Below are 19,472 nucleotides of genomic sequence, written 5' to 3'. Positions count from 1 at the left end.
AGCTCCCACTTGCCGCAACTAGAGAAAGCCCACACCTAGCAACAAAGACCCAATGCAGCCAAAAAATGAAAATAAATTTATATACAAGAAACTACCAATGTGAAAGACCAGAGCCTATCAGAAAAGATCTTTTATGGCTGAAGAGAGAAAGAAGGAACCACAGCGAGACAGGAGGGGCAAAATTGCGAAAGAGTCCAGACCCATACCAATGGGTGGGCGAGTCACAAACGGGAGAATAGCTATAACTGCAGGGATTCTTCCCAAGGGGTGGGGGGTTGGAGCCCTACATTGTGCTCCCCAGCCCAAGGGTCCAGTGCCAGGAAAATGAGTCCCCAGAATGTTTGGCTTTAAAGGCCAGCAGGGATTACTTTTGGGGGAGCCAGAGGGCTGTGGGAAATAGAGACTCCACTCTTAAAGGGTACACACAAAATCTCACATACTCTAGGACTCAGGGCAGAAGTAGTCATTTGAAAGGAACCTGTGGCAGACCCACCTGCTGATACTGGAAAGTGTTCCAGAGACGCAGGAGGAAACTGGAGACCGAGACATGGGCGGCAGCCATTTTGGGGAGCTCGTTCTACCACGGAGACACTGGTGCTGGCAGGCACCATTCTGGAACCCTCCCTCTAGCTTATTAGCTCCAAGAACCAGCCCCGTCCCCACTCACCAGCCTGCAGGCACCAGTACTGAGACTAGACAAGCCAAGCGACTAGCTGGGAGGGGACACAGACCCACCACCAGCAGGCCAGCTGCCTGAACACCTGCTGAGCCCATAGCCAATCCTGGATACAGCCCTATCCATCAGAGATTCCAGGACGTGGCCCCACACACCAGGGTGCAAACACTAGATCTGGGACCCCCCAGGGTCCTTCAGCTAGAGACATGGGGAGCCTGCTCCACCTGCAGTGCACAGGCACCAATCCCAGAACCCCCTGGGCTACAGCCCTGCCCATCAGCCAGCCAGTTCTAGCCTTGGTACCAGCCTCACTCACCAGCAGGTGGACATCTGTCCCCAAACAACTGTAGCCCTGCAGCCTGCCATGGCAGGGCCCAGTCCTCTCACCAGCAGGCCAGCCCCAACTCTGAGACACCTCGGGGCCTTCAGCCAGTTGCCCCAGCATCTGACCCCATTCTTCAGCAGGGAGACACAACTTCGGGATACCCTGGACCCTGCAGCCAGCTGTATCAGGAACTGGCCCCACCCAACAGTGATCCAACACCAGCTCTGGGAGCCCTGGACCCTGCAGCCAGAGACCCCAGGACTAGACCCTGCCCAGCAACAGGTCAACTCCAGATTTGGGACACCTTGGGCACCTCAGCCAGTGGCCCTGGGATCTAGCCCCACCCACTAGCTTTGGGACCCCCAGGGCCCTTCAGTCAGAGTCCCCAGGATCCAGCTCCACCCACCAGTGAGCCAGCACTAGCCCTGGGACTCGCTCGGTTCCACAGCCAGCCTTGTCATTACGCAGCCCTACCCACCAGTGGCCAGCAGCCTCCACACAAGGCAGGGCCTGACAACCAGCTGAACAGGGGGCCAGCCATGCCGACCAGCACGTCCACAGTAGTCCACCCACCACAACAGAAGGACCCACACAGCCCACATGGGGGAACCCCTAGAGTACATAGCTCTGGTGAGCAGACCTGTTGGAACGTATAAGATATCTCCTACAAAAGGCCACTTCTCTAAAACTGGGAAACATAACCAACCTACCAGATACAAAGGATGAAATTTTGCATTTTCCACAACATGGATGGACCTAGAGGGTATTATGCTTAGTGAAATAAGTCAGACAAAGACGAATACTTTATGTTGTCATTTATATGTGGAACCAGAAAATAAAATAAATGAATCAATAATATGTCAAAACAGAAACAGACTCACAGATATACAGAACAAACTAGTGGTTTCCAGTGGGGCTAGGGAAGAAGTGGGGAGGGGCAACACAGGGGTAGAGGATTAAGAGGTAAAAATGACTATGTATAAAATTAATAATCTACAAGGATATACTGTACAGCACAAGGAGTGTAGTCATTATTTTATAATAACATTAAATGGAGTATAGTTTTGAATCACTATGTTGTACACCTGAAAGGACTATAATATTGTAAATCAGCTATACCTCAATAAAAAAAATCGTTTTAAGAAGAAAAAGTAAAAAAAAACAATCAACAAACTACATTAAATGTTAGTAAGCATATGAGTGAGGAAAAAAAAGAAAGGAAGGAAGGAACAGAGGGAGGGAGGGAAGGAGCGAGGGAGGGAGGGAGGAAAGAAGGAAGGAAAACTTAAAGAGCATCATCGATTTTTCATCTTTCTGCTCCTTAACCAATATAACCACTAGACAATATATAAAGTGAAACCATGAAATAAAAACATTCTCCATAAAAATAAGAAAAAAAACCTTTGTATCAAATCGTCCTAGACCATAAAGCATAAAGAAAATAGATACCTGACATCTATGTTTAATATAGATCCCAGGCCAAAAAACAAAAAACTTTGCATATTTCTCAGCCCAGGAAATCTCTATTTATGCTATTATTTTATCCTTTGTACTGCAATAAGAAGAATGGAGCTTCTTTGTACTGCAATAAGAAGAAGGGAGGTTCTTGCCAGTATCTAGAAAGAAATTTTGCTTCACCCTTAGTATTCTAAGCTTCATGCTCTGATAAGTATGGCCATATGTGTCTCCCCTTCAGGAACAGAAAACTATAGTGCTTGGATTCCTCCAGAGGAAATGAGATGGCTTGGGCAGAATGAATAAATATCCTTTCTTCTTTGGGGTACTGAAAGTCAAGGCATTACAAATGTCAGAAACCAGAAAACAAGGCAGCGGGTATCTAGCAGAACCATGATTTGAAGGAATGGAAAGGAGTCATTGAAATAGAGACCTAGGAACCTGACTTTCCAAATCATACCTAGATGTGTATGCTCAGCTTTTTTAGAAGCCAGTCCCAAACATTTGCGCTCTTTCTTTTTTGCTGCTTCACTCTTCCCCAGTTGACAGCCTCCACCCTCATCCATCATCTCCTCTGTCTCCTGGCCTATTCCAGCCTTTAGTTTCTAAGTCAATATGACTTCCCAACCTAGAATTTAGTGCCTATTCTGGGCTAAGGATACAACAATAAATGAAAAAACATCTCAGCCCTCAATGAGCTTAAATTCTAGATGGAGGAAAAAGATTAAAAAATAATAAATTTTTAAAAATTTTTAATAAATTAAAAATTAAAATACAGAGAATTAGTTGACCATATGACAATGATGGTCATCAAATTTTTGACCTGCAAAAATGGCAATTTCATGAGTCAACCTTTATATTAAATTGTGATAATATTTTAAAAATTAAGCAAGGGAGAATAGGTAGTAGGGTGTATGGGAAAGTGAGCACAGAGAGGGTTACAACTTAAAACAGGGCAATCAGTGTCTAAGTGGTAGAATTATATGAGATTGTTTTTCTACTCTTTCATTATTTTTCAAAGGAGCATGCATTCCTTCATAATGAGTTTTTTAAAACTTTATGACATTACAATTGCTGAAAAACTGAAATGAGTCATACAAACATGTAAATTTTAGGGTATTTACATCAAGCAGGAATATAAGATACAGATCATATTAACACAATCTTATTCATGCCCTATGAAATTACGGTAAAATACAGTGTGGTATAAAACATCTAATATTTATGTTCTAAGCCATAAATTTTAAAAATAAGAAAGAAACTATTTTAATGAGTATTGTAGAAATACAACTTATGTTACATTTTTTAAATGTGCATGATCAAAGAACAAAACACTCCCATTGTTAGATCATCCAAATAACAGACTGCCATCTAACACATGCTTTTCAGTATTTAAATTGTTTGTGAAACAAAAATGTGGGGAGAGGGAAGCACTACTTACAAAATGTACCTACCTACAAGGCAGCTTAATTAAAAAATAAACTAATATATAACTTAAACACTAAAACAATAACTATGGTATGATGACAACTTTGTAAATAAATTCCAGAAAAATTAGGATACTAGTAAAATTAATTATTAAATTAATCTATTAAACATAGACTAAAATCTAAAAGGAAGAAGTGAATTCTCCTGAATACTGATTGACCTCGCTCAATAATCTTAACAGTGCACATGTGCCCTTTCCTCAAAGGAAATCTCTAAACCAGCACTGTGCAACAGAACTTTCTGCAATGTTGGAAATGTTCTGCCTTGTCCTATAAGGTAACCACTAACTACACATGGCTACTGAGCATTTGAAATGCGGTTCATGCAACTAAGAAACAGAATTTTTTATTTTATTTTAATTATTTAATTTTAATTTAAACAGCCACAACAGGCTAGTGGCTACCTATCCAGATAGTACAGCTCTAAGAACTGCCTCTTGCATCCTTTTTTTTATTAACTCAGAGTCTTCCACCTGGTTGATTCCCCACTGTAGACAAACTAGGCTCTACTTCTCACTCTCGGTCTACCATACTGTCCTCCTGGCCTCAAACTTTCTTCCTAAGTTGTTGCATAGCTGATTTCAGCAAAGCTGTGGTCCAGTGCTGCTCAGCTCAGAAACACTGGCTGACAGAGCCCTGGTCTCTTCCTGCTTGCCCAGGATAAGAAGTGGGATACTAATGCTTTTCTTAAAAAGTGAATAGACAACTAAATGTCCTGTAAGACTTCTTAGATACTAACCCAGAGGGAAGAGCTTAAATCCAGTGATTTATCAAAAGCCACTCCCAAACTTAAAATTCTACTATCCCAAACCTAAAATTCTAGGTAATGACAATTTCCAAAATTATATAGTATTTACAGAATAATTCCAGTACCTTAAACCTTACAAAACTCAACTCCCAAATCAAAGCATCTAATGGCATTATTTGGAATCACACTATCATGCAACCAGTCCCCTGACTCACTGAGCAAAAAGGGTAACTTACCTTTTCTGCTGTTCTTAAGAAAGATGTTTTAATACTCAAGGTATTATTTTCATAATTTATTGTCATTCATAGGAACTTAGGTCATCTATATCTTTATGCAAAATATTGGAGTAAATCTTTCCCTCAATTTTACATTCTTAAAGCTGTTACAGTTGTTCAATTTCAAGCGGATACCCATTTTCTGTTATTTACCAGACTTTATAACTTACAGTCAGTAGATACAATAGTTTTAAATATAGTATTTAACTGATATTAGAAAACAAAGTAAAATATACTAAGAAAAAAAATTTTACAGCAGGATAAGAAACTGGATTCAATGTGTATCTGAAAACAGTGAGTGCAGCTCAAGAAAAACTTACTGATTTAGCAGGACATCAAGAATAAACGATGTTCCAAAGGCACCCAGCAGGAAGCTTGCCTGGTCAACGTGAGTCAACTGCAATATCAGAAAGATAAAAGGTATTTATTATTCAGCCATAGAGATCAAATGATAAGCACTTCTCATGATCATTTGAAAGTTTTATAATATAAATTAGAAAAACAGTTCAACATAGAAATTAAATAAAAACAGAGTAAAATTTGCACCTTCTTAGAAGCTATTCACTAATCTAAAGTAAAGTACCACTTAATCAAGGAGGGCAAGCACCCTCCCTTTCTGCTTTATCTCAAGTGGTTAAACATTTCATTTCCAAGAAGACTGAACTACATTTCATTCTGTTTTAGATGACTGACTCCTTTAAAATTAAGCTTTGTACATTAAAAAAGAAATAGGGAAAAATATGTTCAATACAAGAGTAAATTAAGATGATGAATGTGATCTATTTACAAGGAAGACATCTAAACGTCTAAAAAACCCTTTTCATCCTATCTCAAATACATACTTTCGAAGTAATAGTTCAGTTCTAATTTACCAAATGTAATTTCATAGAGGTTTCCACAATTTCCTAAGAGAAAAACTGAGCCTCTGCCCATCTACTGCAAACATCACCCATCAAAAGTTTATTGGGAAAAAAATCACTATTTCCTATGCCAATCTAGGGACTCCCAGAGAAAATCACAAGGGACTCTAAAAAACATACAGTGTTACCAATAACATTAATATTAGCGTATTGAATAACCACATGTAATAACTGAAAAGAAAGGAGGAAGGAAGCAGAACTATTTATTTTGACTTCCCATATTAACAGTAGCTATACCTGAGCAGTAGAACTATAAATTATTTGATTTTTCGTTCATATTTGTCTATAGTATCCAAAATTTCTACAATAAACATGTATAATTCCTGCAGGGAGAAAAGCAAACATACACTATTTTAGAGATATAAATCATCTGAGCAACTGTATTTATGTAGCAAGTGAGGCAGATGGTCGTGCTGCTCCCCGAGAACCAGCGCATCTTAGGAAGGGACATTCTAGGATTCTGTGGGGCACAAAGGGCACCTCAATCATACCTAGGATTTTCACACTCGTTAACCTATGGTATCAGGAGAAAGGAGAGTGCTTAATAATCATAAAGTTTTCTGGAAACAAAGGATAACCTTTCCATTTAAAAATCTTTGAAATAAGTGGGAGTGGGAGAATGCCACACCTCAGTTGCTAACACATTCCAATCCTCGTGAAACCGCAAGAATGAAGAACTATCTGGATAGTTCTCAGCCTCATTAAACATCCAACCCTAACTCCTCAATCTTCCCAATTAACACCCAGGTTATCACCAAATTCTGGCTTCTTTTTTCTTTTTATGATGGTTCTTGGATCCACACTTTACTCTTCATTTCATATCTGCCACAGTTCATATCCTCCCTGATTTTCCTAAAACTGACTCCTTACCAAAACCCCAAATGTAAGTCCTATATTTTCTACTACATCAAATACAAACTTTCTCTCTCTGCATATCAAGATCCTCCACAATCACCTCCCCCCACCCCAGACATAACAGCACACAAGTTCCCAAGGACCCACCCATATCCCATTCACACTCAGTTCTCTCTTCTACTCTTTAATTCCACAAACTATGTGCATTCCAACTCTTTCTATAGCTTTCATTCATCACTTGTGCTTTTCCAAACCAGACCCTGGGCTAGTGATCTTCACCATGGCCATTTCCCAGAAATGGCCCTATTCATCCTTCAAGACTTAGATCAAGTTCCTTTTTGTATTAGTCTACCCGGGCTACCATAAGAAAGTACCACAGACCAGATGACGTAAACAACAGAAATTTGCTTTCTCACAGTTCGGGAGGCTGGAAGTCCAAGCTCAAGGTGTTGGCAGATTTGGTTTCTCCTGATGGCCACATGGTTCCCTCTCTATGCATGTGTACCCCAGGTCTCTCTCTCTCTCCCCCCCCCACCAAGGATATCAGTCATATTGGATTAGCATCCACCCTTACAACTTCATTTAATCTAATTACCTCTTTAAAGACCCTGTCACCAAATACAGTCCCATTAGCATTAGGGCTTCAATATATAAATTCTGGAGGGGACATAATTCAATCCAAACTTTCCTCTCCCAGGAAGTCTTCCCAAACCCTTCTAGCTTCCTTCTCTCCTCTTCCTCAATACGGTTCATTTTGATATGAGGGCCTCAGTACTGACCAGCATCAGGTATTCAATAAGTATTTCCTGACTGACTGACTCATTTGAGGGTTTGTTTGATCAATCACCTGGATGCACACATGAACAACAATTACACAGCTATAAATTACCTGCTTATAGAAATGCCATCCTTCCATCAAGTTGTTCTTAATGCTACCTCAATGGATAATTTCTTTTCTCTAAAAGCTCTTTGAGTTTCCTGAAGTGCTAACAACCATGTTTGGGGAACAGCCTGGGGAAAGCTCTGTCTCAATTAAAAAGAACCTCTCTCTCCTCCATTCTTTCTCAGCATTTATTGTGAACATGGCAGAGGACACATGTTATTCATCACAGCATCATGATTACAGCCTGGATCAAAATAACATTACTATTCTTTTTTAGCAAGGTATTTACTGTTTGCATGAATTCTGTCTAATTCTTATATTTTCTTTTTCCTGCAGCTTCAGTTTACAACTGGTATTTTACTTTATTGATCTCATCCATGTTCCAAGGAGAAACCCATTATGTAAATTCAACAGAAAATCTATTGACAGCATGTTTAACTGCCGTTAGTGAAAAATGTTTGCATTATTGATAGTAATAGGAACGGGATTATATTAATATTGTTTTAAGGTAAGGAAGGCTTCCTTAGACTGTATACAGATTGATTCATTCAACAAACATCTTCTGAGAGTCTACCAAGTGCTGAGAACTCTTCTGTTTTGGGGGGCAAGATGAAGAAGACTGATCATGTTTCCGCTCTAGTGGGGCTTATCTTCTAGTGGAAGGAGATAGAAAGTGACAAATAAAATGACAGAAAATGAACAATTAGATAAAAAATAAACTTAGAATATAAATACACTGTTCTCAGATTTAATAAAACAGGGTAAACAGGTAACCAGGGTAGACAGGGTTCTAGGTGGTATGGAGGCCTCTCTGAGGAGATGACATCTGGAGGATTAGAAGGGATCTATGGCAGACAGACTGACGGCCCCAAAGATGACCACACTCTAATCTCTGGAACTTGTGAACATGTTACCTCACACAGCAAAAGGGACTTCGCAGATGTGATAAAGTTAGGGACCCTGAGATGGGGAGAGTATACTGGATTATCCAGGTGGACCCAATGTAGTCACCAGAGTCTTACAAGGATCGGAGTCAGAGAAGGAGATGTGATGATGGAAGTAGAGATTAAAATGAGGTTAGGAAAAGGCCACATGCCAAGGAATGTTGGCAGCCCCCAGAAACTGGAAAAAACAGGGAACAATTTCCCCTAAAGCCCCCAAAAGGAGCACAGCCCTGAGAACACCTTCATTTTAGCCTTTTAAGACCTAATTCAGGCCTCTGATCTCTAGAACTGTAAGAAAATTCATTTTAGTTGTTTTATGACATTAAGTTTGTGGTATAACGTGTTACAGCAGCAATGGGAAACTAATACAGCATCACTGGCAATGTCCCTGAACATTTAGAAAAGCAACTCCAATAACGAGTTGATTGCATCAGTGTTCAATGTCATTTTCCTCCGTGGCTGGGTTAAAACCAAGGCACCTGCACCAGTAGAACTGACACTCATGAAGGCAAAAGGATCAAACTCCAAACATAGGACTTCCCAGCCAAAACAAATTTGCAGTAGTAATCACGAAAATACATGTTAGCTTGGTTTCCTTGCATTCTGGATGGTCATCTACCATTCAGGCACCTGCCGTCCCCAAATGTCTGACTTAACAAGTAGGCTGAAGAGAAGAAACATATTTACTTCTTTAGGTTATCTTGGAGAAATTATAAATTAAGTAGAATTACACTGAACTCATGCAATTAACAATCCAGCTTATTATTCAACACCCTAATCTTAGACCTTACCTTCTTAGCTCAAAAGAAAAGAAAATGTTTAAGAAGAGAGAACTAGTCTAATCAGGATTTTCCTCTTTATTTTGGTGGGGGAGTGCCTAACATATATTGACCCCCCAAATTCTAATATTTATTAACTAATATTAGTTATTATTTGATATCTAATATTTATTAAGAAGATTATTTTTATTAAGAAGATTATTAAGAAGATTAAAAGGTAGTAATGGCTCTTAGAGACATTTGGAAATTATTATTATTTTGCAGAAATGTATTTTTTCAAATTACTATATAAGAATGACTTGTGATTTTAAAATCTATTAATCAAATGCTTTGTTACCCTAGAATAACCTAGAGCTCATATAATACACATCCTTATTTTACAAATAAGGAAACTGAGGCATGTGAGTAAATGTCATTTCCAAATCACCCTGTTTGGTAGTAGGGCAGCATTTCACCTCCTGGCAGGCCTTTTCCATCATGCTTCATCTTTGCTATCATTCTGCAGTTTGGAGGTGGCTTGCAGGTTTTACTGGGTTCTAAAGAGCACTTCTAGAGCATTCAGAAGAAAATCAAACCACGAAAAACAATCTTTGGAACTCTGACTTCATCAGAAAAGTCAATAACATTATCACATCTGACACAAAGCACAACCTTAGAAATTAAGCATTATACTTTACAATACACATGGAAATCCATTTTTTAAGGAAAAAAATTACACAGGTATGGTAAAGTGTGTGTGTTTTAAGCAGTGAGGCTGATTTTGATCATAGCTGTGAAAAAAGACTGAGGGAGAAAAAGGCAAAAATATAAAATAACTATCGAGATGGCAAGAAAACTTAATAAATCAATATAATTACATAAGGATAATTTAAATTTCAAAAATGAATCATAGAATTTTAGGACCAGAAGAACCTGATACAATCCCCAGATTGAGGCCTGTTTATTATCCATGGGCAATAGCTGAAATTTAAATGTGAAGTTAATATAACCCTCAAGCTCCTTATGCATTTTGCTTCTTGACAACCTGTCTTTTTCTCCTCACACCTCCTAGAGCCATGAACTAGAGCAACCCTACGTATTACAAAGAGCAGATATAAATGAATTTTTCAAGCTTGTCTTACTTACAACCTTTTTTTTTTAAAGATTTTGTTGTTGTTGATGTGGACCATTTTTAAAGTCTTCATTGAATTTGTTACAATGTTGCTTCTGTTTTACGTTTTTGGCTTTTTTTTCTAGCTGCCAGGCATGTGGGATCTTAGCTCCCCGACCAGGTATCGAACCCACACCCCCTGCATTGGAAGACGAAGTCTTAACCACTGGACGGCCAGGGAAGTCCTTACAACCTTTTTTTAAAGCAAAGATGACACTAAAACTGTCATGGTAGAATCAGAACTTTGACACAAGGAGAAAGACAGGTAGTTTGGGTTTTTAATTAAGCCCAACCTGAATAATGAATCAATGAATATCAGTAGCGTGGGAGTATTACCAGTCAAACAGTATTATACAACAGGATAATTCTGAAAATTAACATAATTAAAACGAAGTCTTCAATGTATGTAACAGAATATTTAGCTATTCTGCATCCTAAATTCTTCTTTGCCATTTGATTGCTTCTATTTAGTTTTTTAAAAAATACAAGTGTAATTCCTGGTATCCAATACTTTGAGCTCAGTCAAAAACAAAATACCAATAATTACTTTTAACTATTTTCCCTGGTCTTCTACATCAGACAAGGCAACTGAAGAATCACCATAACCTGACTGTAATTACTCCATTGCCTTATGTGGGGTTCTGACAAAACAGTTCAAAAAGACTGATACTACAACCTATTAAGATTCCTCATTCTAGAATTTCCTGTAGCCACATCAACAATATTGTTTTCCCCTGTCTGTTACTCACGATATGGAACTTACTGAAGCAGAATTGTATAACAATGGCTTTTTTTAACACAGGATTCTACCAAATAGATCTACCTAATACATAAATTAGCACAATACATATGTAAGAGCATTAGTGTTTTCTATTCATAATTGTATATCTGTGACTCTATGTTAAATGCCTCCCTCTTTTCATGTGGTCAACTCAATCATGTCCATAGTTGTCATAATCTGTATCATATATTGCATTTAATTTACATATTACCTTTAACCAAAAGGCTCTTAAAATCCAACCTTCTATATTTAGTATTGCAAGAACCAAACAGTGTCCAGCAACAGGACATTTTAAAACAAAATGAAACAAAACAAAAAAGCATAGCCTTTAAAGCCAGGCAGAACTGGGTTTGAATTCTGGGTCTTCCATTTATTAATGGAACAAACTAGGGCAAATTGTTTAATGTCTCTGAACTGAAAGTCCTTGTCTCTAAAAGACCATAAATAATAATACACACTCTGTAGCTTTATTGTGAAAACTAAAGGACAAGTTACAATCCATTCAACCTTTATGAAGCACTGACCATACCTCAGGAAATACATCAGGCTCTGGGGATACACAGAACAGTCAGACATGGCCCCTACACCCAGGAAACTCACAGTCAAAACGGGGAGCTGCTACACAAATTATTACAAAATATTTGAAAGTCCAATAATAGATATATGTACAAGGTATAACAGCAGCCGTCTGACTATAGGATTACAGAGAGTTGGGGAGGTGCTCCTCAGACCAAGAATGCAGGGGAAAGCACTCCTGGTAAAAGACCCGACAAAGGCACAAAAATGGGAAACTCAACACACTCAGGGATTGTAGGAAATGCTATATTCTTGAGACACAAGATGTGAGGCATCTATTGTGGGAGAACAGGCTGGAACCCCAAATGCCATAGAACTTCCAAACCAGTGGTTCTCAATCCTCATTGCATACTAGGCTTGCTCAGGAAGCTTTTTAAAAAATACCACTGCCTGGGCCCCAAACTCAGAGATTCTAATTCTTTTAGTCTGGGATGGATCGTGGGCATCAATATTTTTTAAAGAGCTACGCTGTGATTCTGAGGGGTGGCCAAGGGTTCAGAACCACTAGTATAAAACCATGAAAGAAATGTACTCTTTACCCTGGAAACAGTAAGAAATGGATGTAAAAGGCTTTGAGATGATAGATGTTCAATAAACAATAGCTCCTTTCCCTTATCTTCACAATTTACGACAAAATATGTTTAGCTTTGAAACTGATGATCTACTCATTGAATCCCCCTATATTTCTTGCAAGTAAAATGTATGTTCTTTTGACAATTTACTGCCTGAATTTTGTTGTTGAGTTCAACCAAAATAATAAAAGTCTTAGAAGTTAAAAAAAACAGCATCACCCAACAAGCTTTACAACAAATGCTAAAGGATCTTCTCTAGGCAAGAAACGCAAGAGAAGGAAAAGACCTATAATAACAAACCCAAAACAATTAAGAAAATGGGAATAGGAACATACATATCGATAATTACCTTAAATGTAAAGGGATTAAATGCTCCCACCAAAAGACACAAACTGGCTGAATGGATACAAAAACAAGACCCATATATGCTGTCTACAAGAGACCCACTTCAGACCTAGAAAAACATACAGACTGAAAGTGAGGGGATGGAAAAAGATATTCCATGCCAATGGAAACCAAAAGAAAGTTGGAGTAGCAATTCTCATATCAGACAAAATAGACTTTAAAATAAAGACTATTAGAAGAGACAAAGAAGGACACTACATAATGATCAAGGGGTCGATCCAAGAGGAAAATAAAACAACTGTAAATATTTATGCACCCAACATAGGAGCACCTCAATACATAAGGCAAATACTAACAGCCATAAAAGGGGAAATCGACAGTAACACATTCAGGTAGGGGACTTTAAAACCCCACTTTCACCAATGAACAGATCATCCAAAATGAAAATAAATAAGGAAACACAAACTTTAAATGATATATTAAACAATATGGACTTAATTGATTTTTATAGGACATTCCATCCATAAACAACAGAATACACATTTTTCTCAAGTGCTCATGGAACATTCTCCAGGATAGATCATATCTTGGGTCACAAATAAAGTAAATTTAAGAAAATTGAAATTGTATCAAGTATCTTTTCCCCCCACAACGCTATAAGACTAGATATCAATTACAGGAAAAGATCTGTAAGAAACTCAAACACATGGAGGTTAAACAATACACTACTTAATAACGAAGTGATCACTGAAGAAATCAAAGAGGAAATCAAAAAATACCTAGAAACAAATGACAATGGAGACACGACGACACAAAACCCATGGGATGCAGCAAAAGCAGTTCTAAGAAGGAAGTTTATAGCAATACAATCCTACCTTAGGAAATCAGGAAACATCTCGAATAAACAACCTAACCTTGCACCTAAAGCAATTAGAGAAAGAAGAACAAAAAAACCCCAAAGTTAGCAGAAGGAAAGAAATCATAAAGATCAGATCAGAAATAAATGAAAAAGAAATGAAGGAAACGATAGCAAAGATCAATAAAACTAAAAGCTGGTTCTTTGAGAAGATAAACAAAATTGATAAACCATTAGCCAGACGCATCAAGAAAAAAAGGGAGAAGACTCAAATCAATAGAATTAGAAATGAAAAAGGAGAAGTAACAACTGACACTGCAGAAGTACAAAAGATCATGAGAGATTACTAAAAGCAACTCTATGCCAATAAAATGGACAACCTAGAAGAAATGGACAAATTCTTAGAAATGCACAAGTTACCAAGACTGAATCAGGAAGAAATAGAAAATATGAATAGACCAATCACAAGCACTGAAATTGAAACTGTAATTAAAAATCTTCCAACAAACAAAAGCCCAGGACCAGATGGCTTCACAGGCGAATTCTATAAAACATTTAGAGAAGAGCTAACACCTATCCTTCTCAAACTCTTCCAAAATATAGTAGAGGGAGGAACACTCCCAAACTCATTCTAGGAGGCCACCATCACCCTGATACCAAAACCAGACAAGGATGTCACAAAGAAAGAAAACTACAGGCCAGTATCACTGATGAACATAGATGCAAAAATCCTCAACAAACTACTAGCAAACAAAATCCAATAGCACATTAAAAGGATCATACACCATGAACAAGTGGGGTTTATTCCAGGAATGCAAGGGTTCTTCAATATATGCAAATCAATCAATGTGATACACCATATTAACAAACTGAAGAATAAAAACCATATGGTCATCTCAATAGATGCAGAGAAAGCTTTTGACAAAATTCAACACCCATTTATGATAAAAATCCTCCAGAAAGAAGGCATAGAGGGAACTTTCCTCAACATAATAAAGGCCATATAAGACAAACCCACAGACAACATCGTCCTCAATGGTGAAAAACTGAAAGCATTTCCACTAAGATCAGGAACAAGACAAGGTTGCCCACTCTCACCACTCTTATTCAACATAGTTTTGGAAGTTTTAGCCACAGCAATCAGAGAAGAAAAGAAAAAAAAGGAATCCAAATCGGAAAAGAAGTAAAACTGTCACTGTTTGCAGATGACATGATACTATACATAGAGTATCCTAAAGATGCTACCAGAAAACTACTAGAGCTAATCAATGAATTTGGTAAAGTAGCAGGATACAAAATTATTGCACAGAAATCTCTGGCATTCCAATACACTAATGATGAAAAATCTGAAAGTGAAATCAAGAAAACATGCCCATTTACCACTGCAACAAAAAGAATAAAATATCTAGGAATAAACCTACCTAAGGACACAAAAGACCTGTATGCAGAAAATTATAAGACACTGATGAAAGAAATTAAGGATGATACAAATAGATGGAGAGATATACCATGTTCTTGGATTGGAAGAATCAACATTGTGAAAATGACTCTACTACCCAAAGCAATCTACACATTCAATGCAATCTCTATCAAACTACCACTGGCATTTTTCACAGAACTAGAACAAAAAATTTCACAACTTGTATGGAAACACAAAAGCCCCCAAATAGCCAAAGCAATCTTGAGAACGAAAAACGGAGTTGGAGGAATCCGGCTCCCTGACTTCAGACTATACTACAAAGCTACAGTAATCAAGACAGTATGGTACTGGCACAAAAACAGAAAGATAGATCAATGGAACAGGATAGAAAGCCCAGAGATAAACCCACGCACATATGGTCACCTTATCTTTGATAAAGGAGGCAGGAATGTACAGTGGAGAAAGGACAGCCTCTTCAATAAGTGGCGCTGGGAAAACTGGACAGGTACATGTAAAAGTATGAGATTAGATCACTCCCTAACACCATACACAAAAATACGCTCAAAATGGATTAAAGACCTAAATGTAAGGCCAGAAACTATCAAACTCTCAGGGGAAAACATAGGCAGAACACTCTATGACATAAATCACAGCAAGATCCTTTTTGACCCACCTCCTAGAGAAATGGAAATAAAAACAAAAATAAACAAATGGGACCTAATGAAACTGCAAAGCTTTTGCACAGCAAAGGAAACCATAAACAAGACCAAAAGACAACCCTCAGAATGGGAGAAAATATTTGCAAATGAAGCAACTGACAAAGGATTAGTCTCCAAAATTTAAAAGCAGGTCATGCAGCTCAATATCCAAAAAACAAACAACCTAATCCAAAAAATGGGAAGACCATGTAAATAGACATTTCTCCAAAGAAGATATACAGACTGCCAACAAACACATGAAAGAATGCTCAACATCATTAATCATAAGAGAAATGCAAATCAAAACTACAATGTGATATCATCTCACACCAGTCAGAATGGCCATCATCAAAAAATCTAGAAACAATAAATACTGGAGAGGGTGTGGAGAAAAGGGAACACTCTTGCACTGCTGGTGGGAATGTGAATTGGTACAACCACTATGGAGAACAGTATGGAGGTTCCTTAAAAAACTACAAATAGAGCTTCCCTGGTGACACAGTGGTTAAGAGTCCGCCTGCCAATGCAGGGGACACGTGTTCGTGCCCCGGACTGGGAAGATCCCACATGCCGCGGAGCGGCTGGGCCCGTGAGCCATGGCCGCTGAGCCTGCACGTCCAGAGCCTGTGCTCCGCAACGGGAGAGGCCACAGCAGTGAGAGGCCCGCATACTGCAAAAAAAAAAAAAAAAAAAAACCTACAAATAGAACTACCATATGACCCAGCAATCCCACTACTGGGCATATACCCTGAGAAAACCATAGTTCAAAAAGAGTCATGTACCAAAATGTTCATTGCAGCTCTATTTACAATAGCCAGGACATGGAAACAACCTAAGTGTCCATCATCAGATGAATGGATAAAGAAGATGTGGCACATATATACAATGGAATATTACTCAGCCATAAAAAGAAACGAAATTGAGCTATTTGTAATGAGGTGGATGGACCTAGAGTCTGTCATACAGAGTGAAGTAAGTCAGAAAGAGAAAGACAAATACCGTATACTAACACATATATATGGAATTTAAGAAAAAAAAAATGTCATGAAGAACCTAGGAGTAAGACAGGAATAAAGACACAGACCTACTAGAGAATGGACTTGAGGATATGGGGAGGGGGAAGGGTAAGCTGTGACAAAGTGAGAGAGTGGCATGGACATATATACACTACCAAACGTAAAATAGATAGCTAGTGAGAAGCAGCCACATAGCACAGGGAGATCAGCTTTGTGCTTTGTGACCACCTAGAGGGGTGGGATAGGGAGGGTGGGAGGGAGGGAGACACAAGAGGGAAGAGATATGGGAACATATGTATATGTATAACTGATTCACTTTGTTATAAAGCAGAAACTAACACACCATTGTAAAGCAATTATACTCCAATAAAGATGTAAAAAAGGAAAAAAAAAGTTAAAAAAAAGAAAAAAAAAGGAGCGGGAGAGCAAGAGAAGGCCAAAAACGGAGGTAAAAGGGATTCCATCTGGTGGCTTCCCCAGATAAATTAAGTGAGGGCCAAGAAACATCTCTACAAGCACCTTAGCACACTATTTTGCACACAGCAGACTCTCAACACACTACAAGAAAAAAAAGGAAGGACAAGGAGCAATAGATTGTAACTCCCACGGGAATTTTTAAAGAGCTAACCATGTCGGTCTAATGAGTAACCAATTCCCATGGAATTCCTCTCTAGTCACACTTGCTCTATAATTCAAATGCTGGTTCTTGCTATTATTTGAAGCAAAAATTTTTACAATTGATGTAAACGTGTTCCACTGTTGTGGACATGCGCCTGTTTGGGGATGTATTACCCAAGGCCAGGGATTATGTCATACAGATCTCAGCAGCCAGGAGCCCTAGGTGAAGCCACATACACTGCCAAAAAAAAAAGAAAAAAAAAACGCTTTTCTTAGGTGAGTTCTTGAGAGGCATTCTGTGAATTTGCCTTGCTGAGTTTCCAGTTCTGACGTCACTGAAAGCCCTCGACTCTGTGATTCCTAGCGGCAGAGGACCCCTCTCTCCAGTGGCCCCTGCTCCAACAAAATGGAGGTGGAGGGGCTGGGCCAACACTGGCTTCAGCTCTGATTTTCTCCTCTCCATTCAGGAAGTCAGGCAGCCTCATTACCTATTTATGCTCTGCTATCTTCTGATACATCAGTCTCTCCATCATCTTGGCTATTAACCGCCCATTACTAGGCCTTCATTTCGGGCCTGAACAAGAAAACACTTTCTCTCAGAAGCCTGAAAGTCGGAGCAGACCTTTATGATCTTTAGCATCCTGAGAATAATACCATATGTAGTCATATTGAGCTGTAATTTAATCTGAGTGCAAGGAACTCCAACGTTTGGATGCAACAAAATCAGCAGACAAAATCCCTCAGATGAACAAGCCCTGGGAAACAGATACTCTACCTTAATGCAAGAAAGGCTTGGGAGAAAAATTACAGGTCTTCCTGGCCTCACTGCTGACTTGACATTTGATTTTTGGAGTTACTAAAACTTTCTATGCTTCATCCTGTTTTTCCCCAAAGGTGAACTGAAAATAGTATGAATTATAGAATGCTGTGAGAAAAACACCTTATATTTTTGTTTATGGTGAAAGAGTATATAAAATCTTGTTGCAAAGAATAATGTAACTACTGAGAGTTAAATAAAACACAGGTAAAAAGAACAGAGGAGGGGAAAAGCAGTTAAGCTATTATATTATCAAATGAATAACTAGTCAGTTCAGCTCTAAATCGGATGATTTTAAAAGCACGCCTGGAACCTCCCTGGTGGTGCAGTCGTTAAGACTCCGCGCTTCCAGTGCAGGGGGCGTGGGTTCGATCCCTTGTCAGGGAATAAGATCCCACATGCTGCACGGCGCAGCCAAAAGATATAAAATGAATAAATAAAATTTGTTTAAAAAAATAAAAAGAAAAGCAGGCCTGGAAATAAGTGTCATCTCTGCCAGCTGGGTCACAGTCTTTCCTGGAGGCAACATCAGAAATAGGCCAAGTCTAAAGAAGAAAATTAAGAATGGTGAGTTCTTCACATCAACATTCACTTCACCCAGTTGTTAAGGCAATGGGTTTTTGTCTGCTTGCTTGCTTAATTTCACCTTCCTTATATAGATATTAGAGGCATCTGAGAGTTAAGGCTCACTTCCATGAAAGGGCCAGCTCCCAGTGTTTGAGGAAAGAAAAATCATGGCTATCACTGACCAAAATGCCATGATAAATAGCTGACATGTAAGAATTCCATAGTATCTTCTTTAAGAAACAAATTTACATAGGGTAAGAAAGTTTCTTCTCTCCTAGAACTAAAGACTAACACTACATAATTATAGAAGACTTTCTGCTCACACATATACATATATACACATGCATACTAAACTTTAGAAGGAGCAGATTCTTTCTTTAGTATCTCAACTGTCCACGAGTTTTCCAAGAACACAGTCGAGAAATAATCTTAGTAAAATACTGCAAGAGCAAAGCTCCTGCTTAAAAGAAAAAGAAGGAAAAGGCAATAAGTCTCTAATATCAAGAATCTTCAAATGTTTTTTTATCTGTAACTTGACAGTCACCCACCAAGGTTTTGTGTCCCAGTAAAGAAAGACTGGGACACAAAATGAGACACAAACCTTGCAAAAATATCTATATTTTTGGGGATTTCCCAAGTAGCTAGAATGAAGATTGGTTGGAAGAACACACCAGTTATCTCAATTACCACAATTATGAAATGAAGGAAG

The 19,472-nt window shown here is 38.5% G+C and overlaps 1 protein-coding gene across 20 annotated transcripts in view; it reads right to left on the bottom strand.

The window, feature by feature from the left end:
- Positions 1–19,472, bottom strand: part of ADAM22 (ADAM metallopeptidase domain 22) — a 242,910-nt gene that overhangs the window by 199,125 nt on the left and 24,313 nt on the right. For all 20 annotated transcript variants that reach the window (XM_060304530.1, XM_060304528.1, XM_060304534.1 and 17 more), the window contains exon 3: positions 5,287–5,363. In XM_060304530.1, coding sequence (XP_060160513.1) covers positions 5,287–5,363 — 77 coding nt within the window. The remainder of the gene's footprint in view (positions 1–5,286; positions 5,364–19,472) is intronic.

The sequence above is a fragment of the Globicephala melas genome, chromosome 9 (genome assembly GCF_963455315.2).
Source record: "Globicephala melas chromosome 9, mGloMel1.2, whole genome shotgun sequence".
Lineage (NCBI taxonomy): Eukaryota > Metazoa > Chordata > Mammalia > Artiodactyla > Delphinidae > Globicephala > Globicephala melas.
The sequence above is the reverse complement of the archived record's forward strand: the minus strand, read 5'-3'. Positions and strand labels throughout refer to the sequence as shown.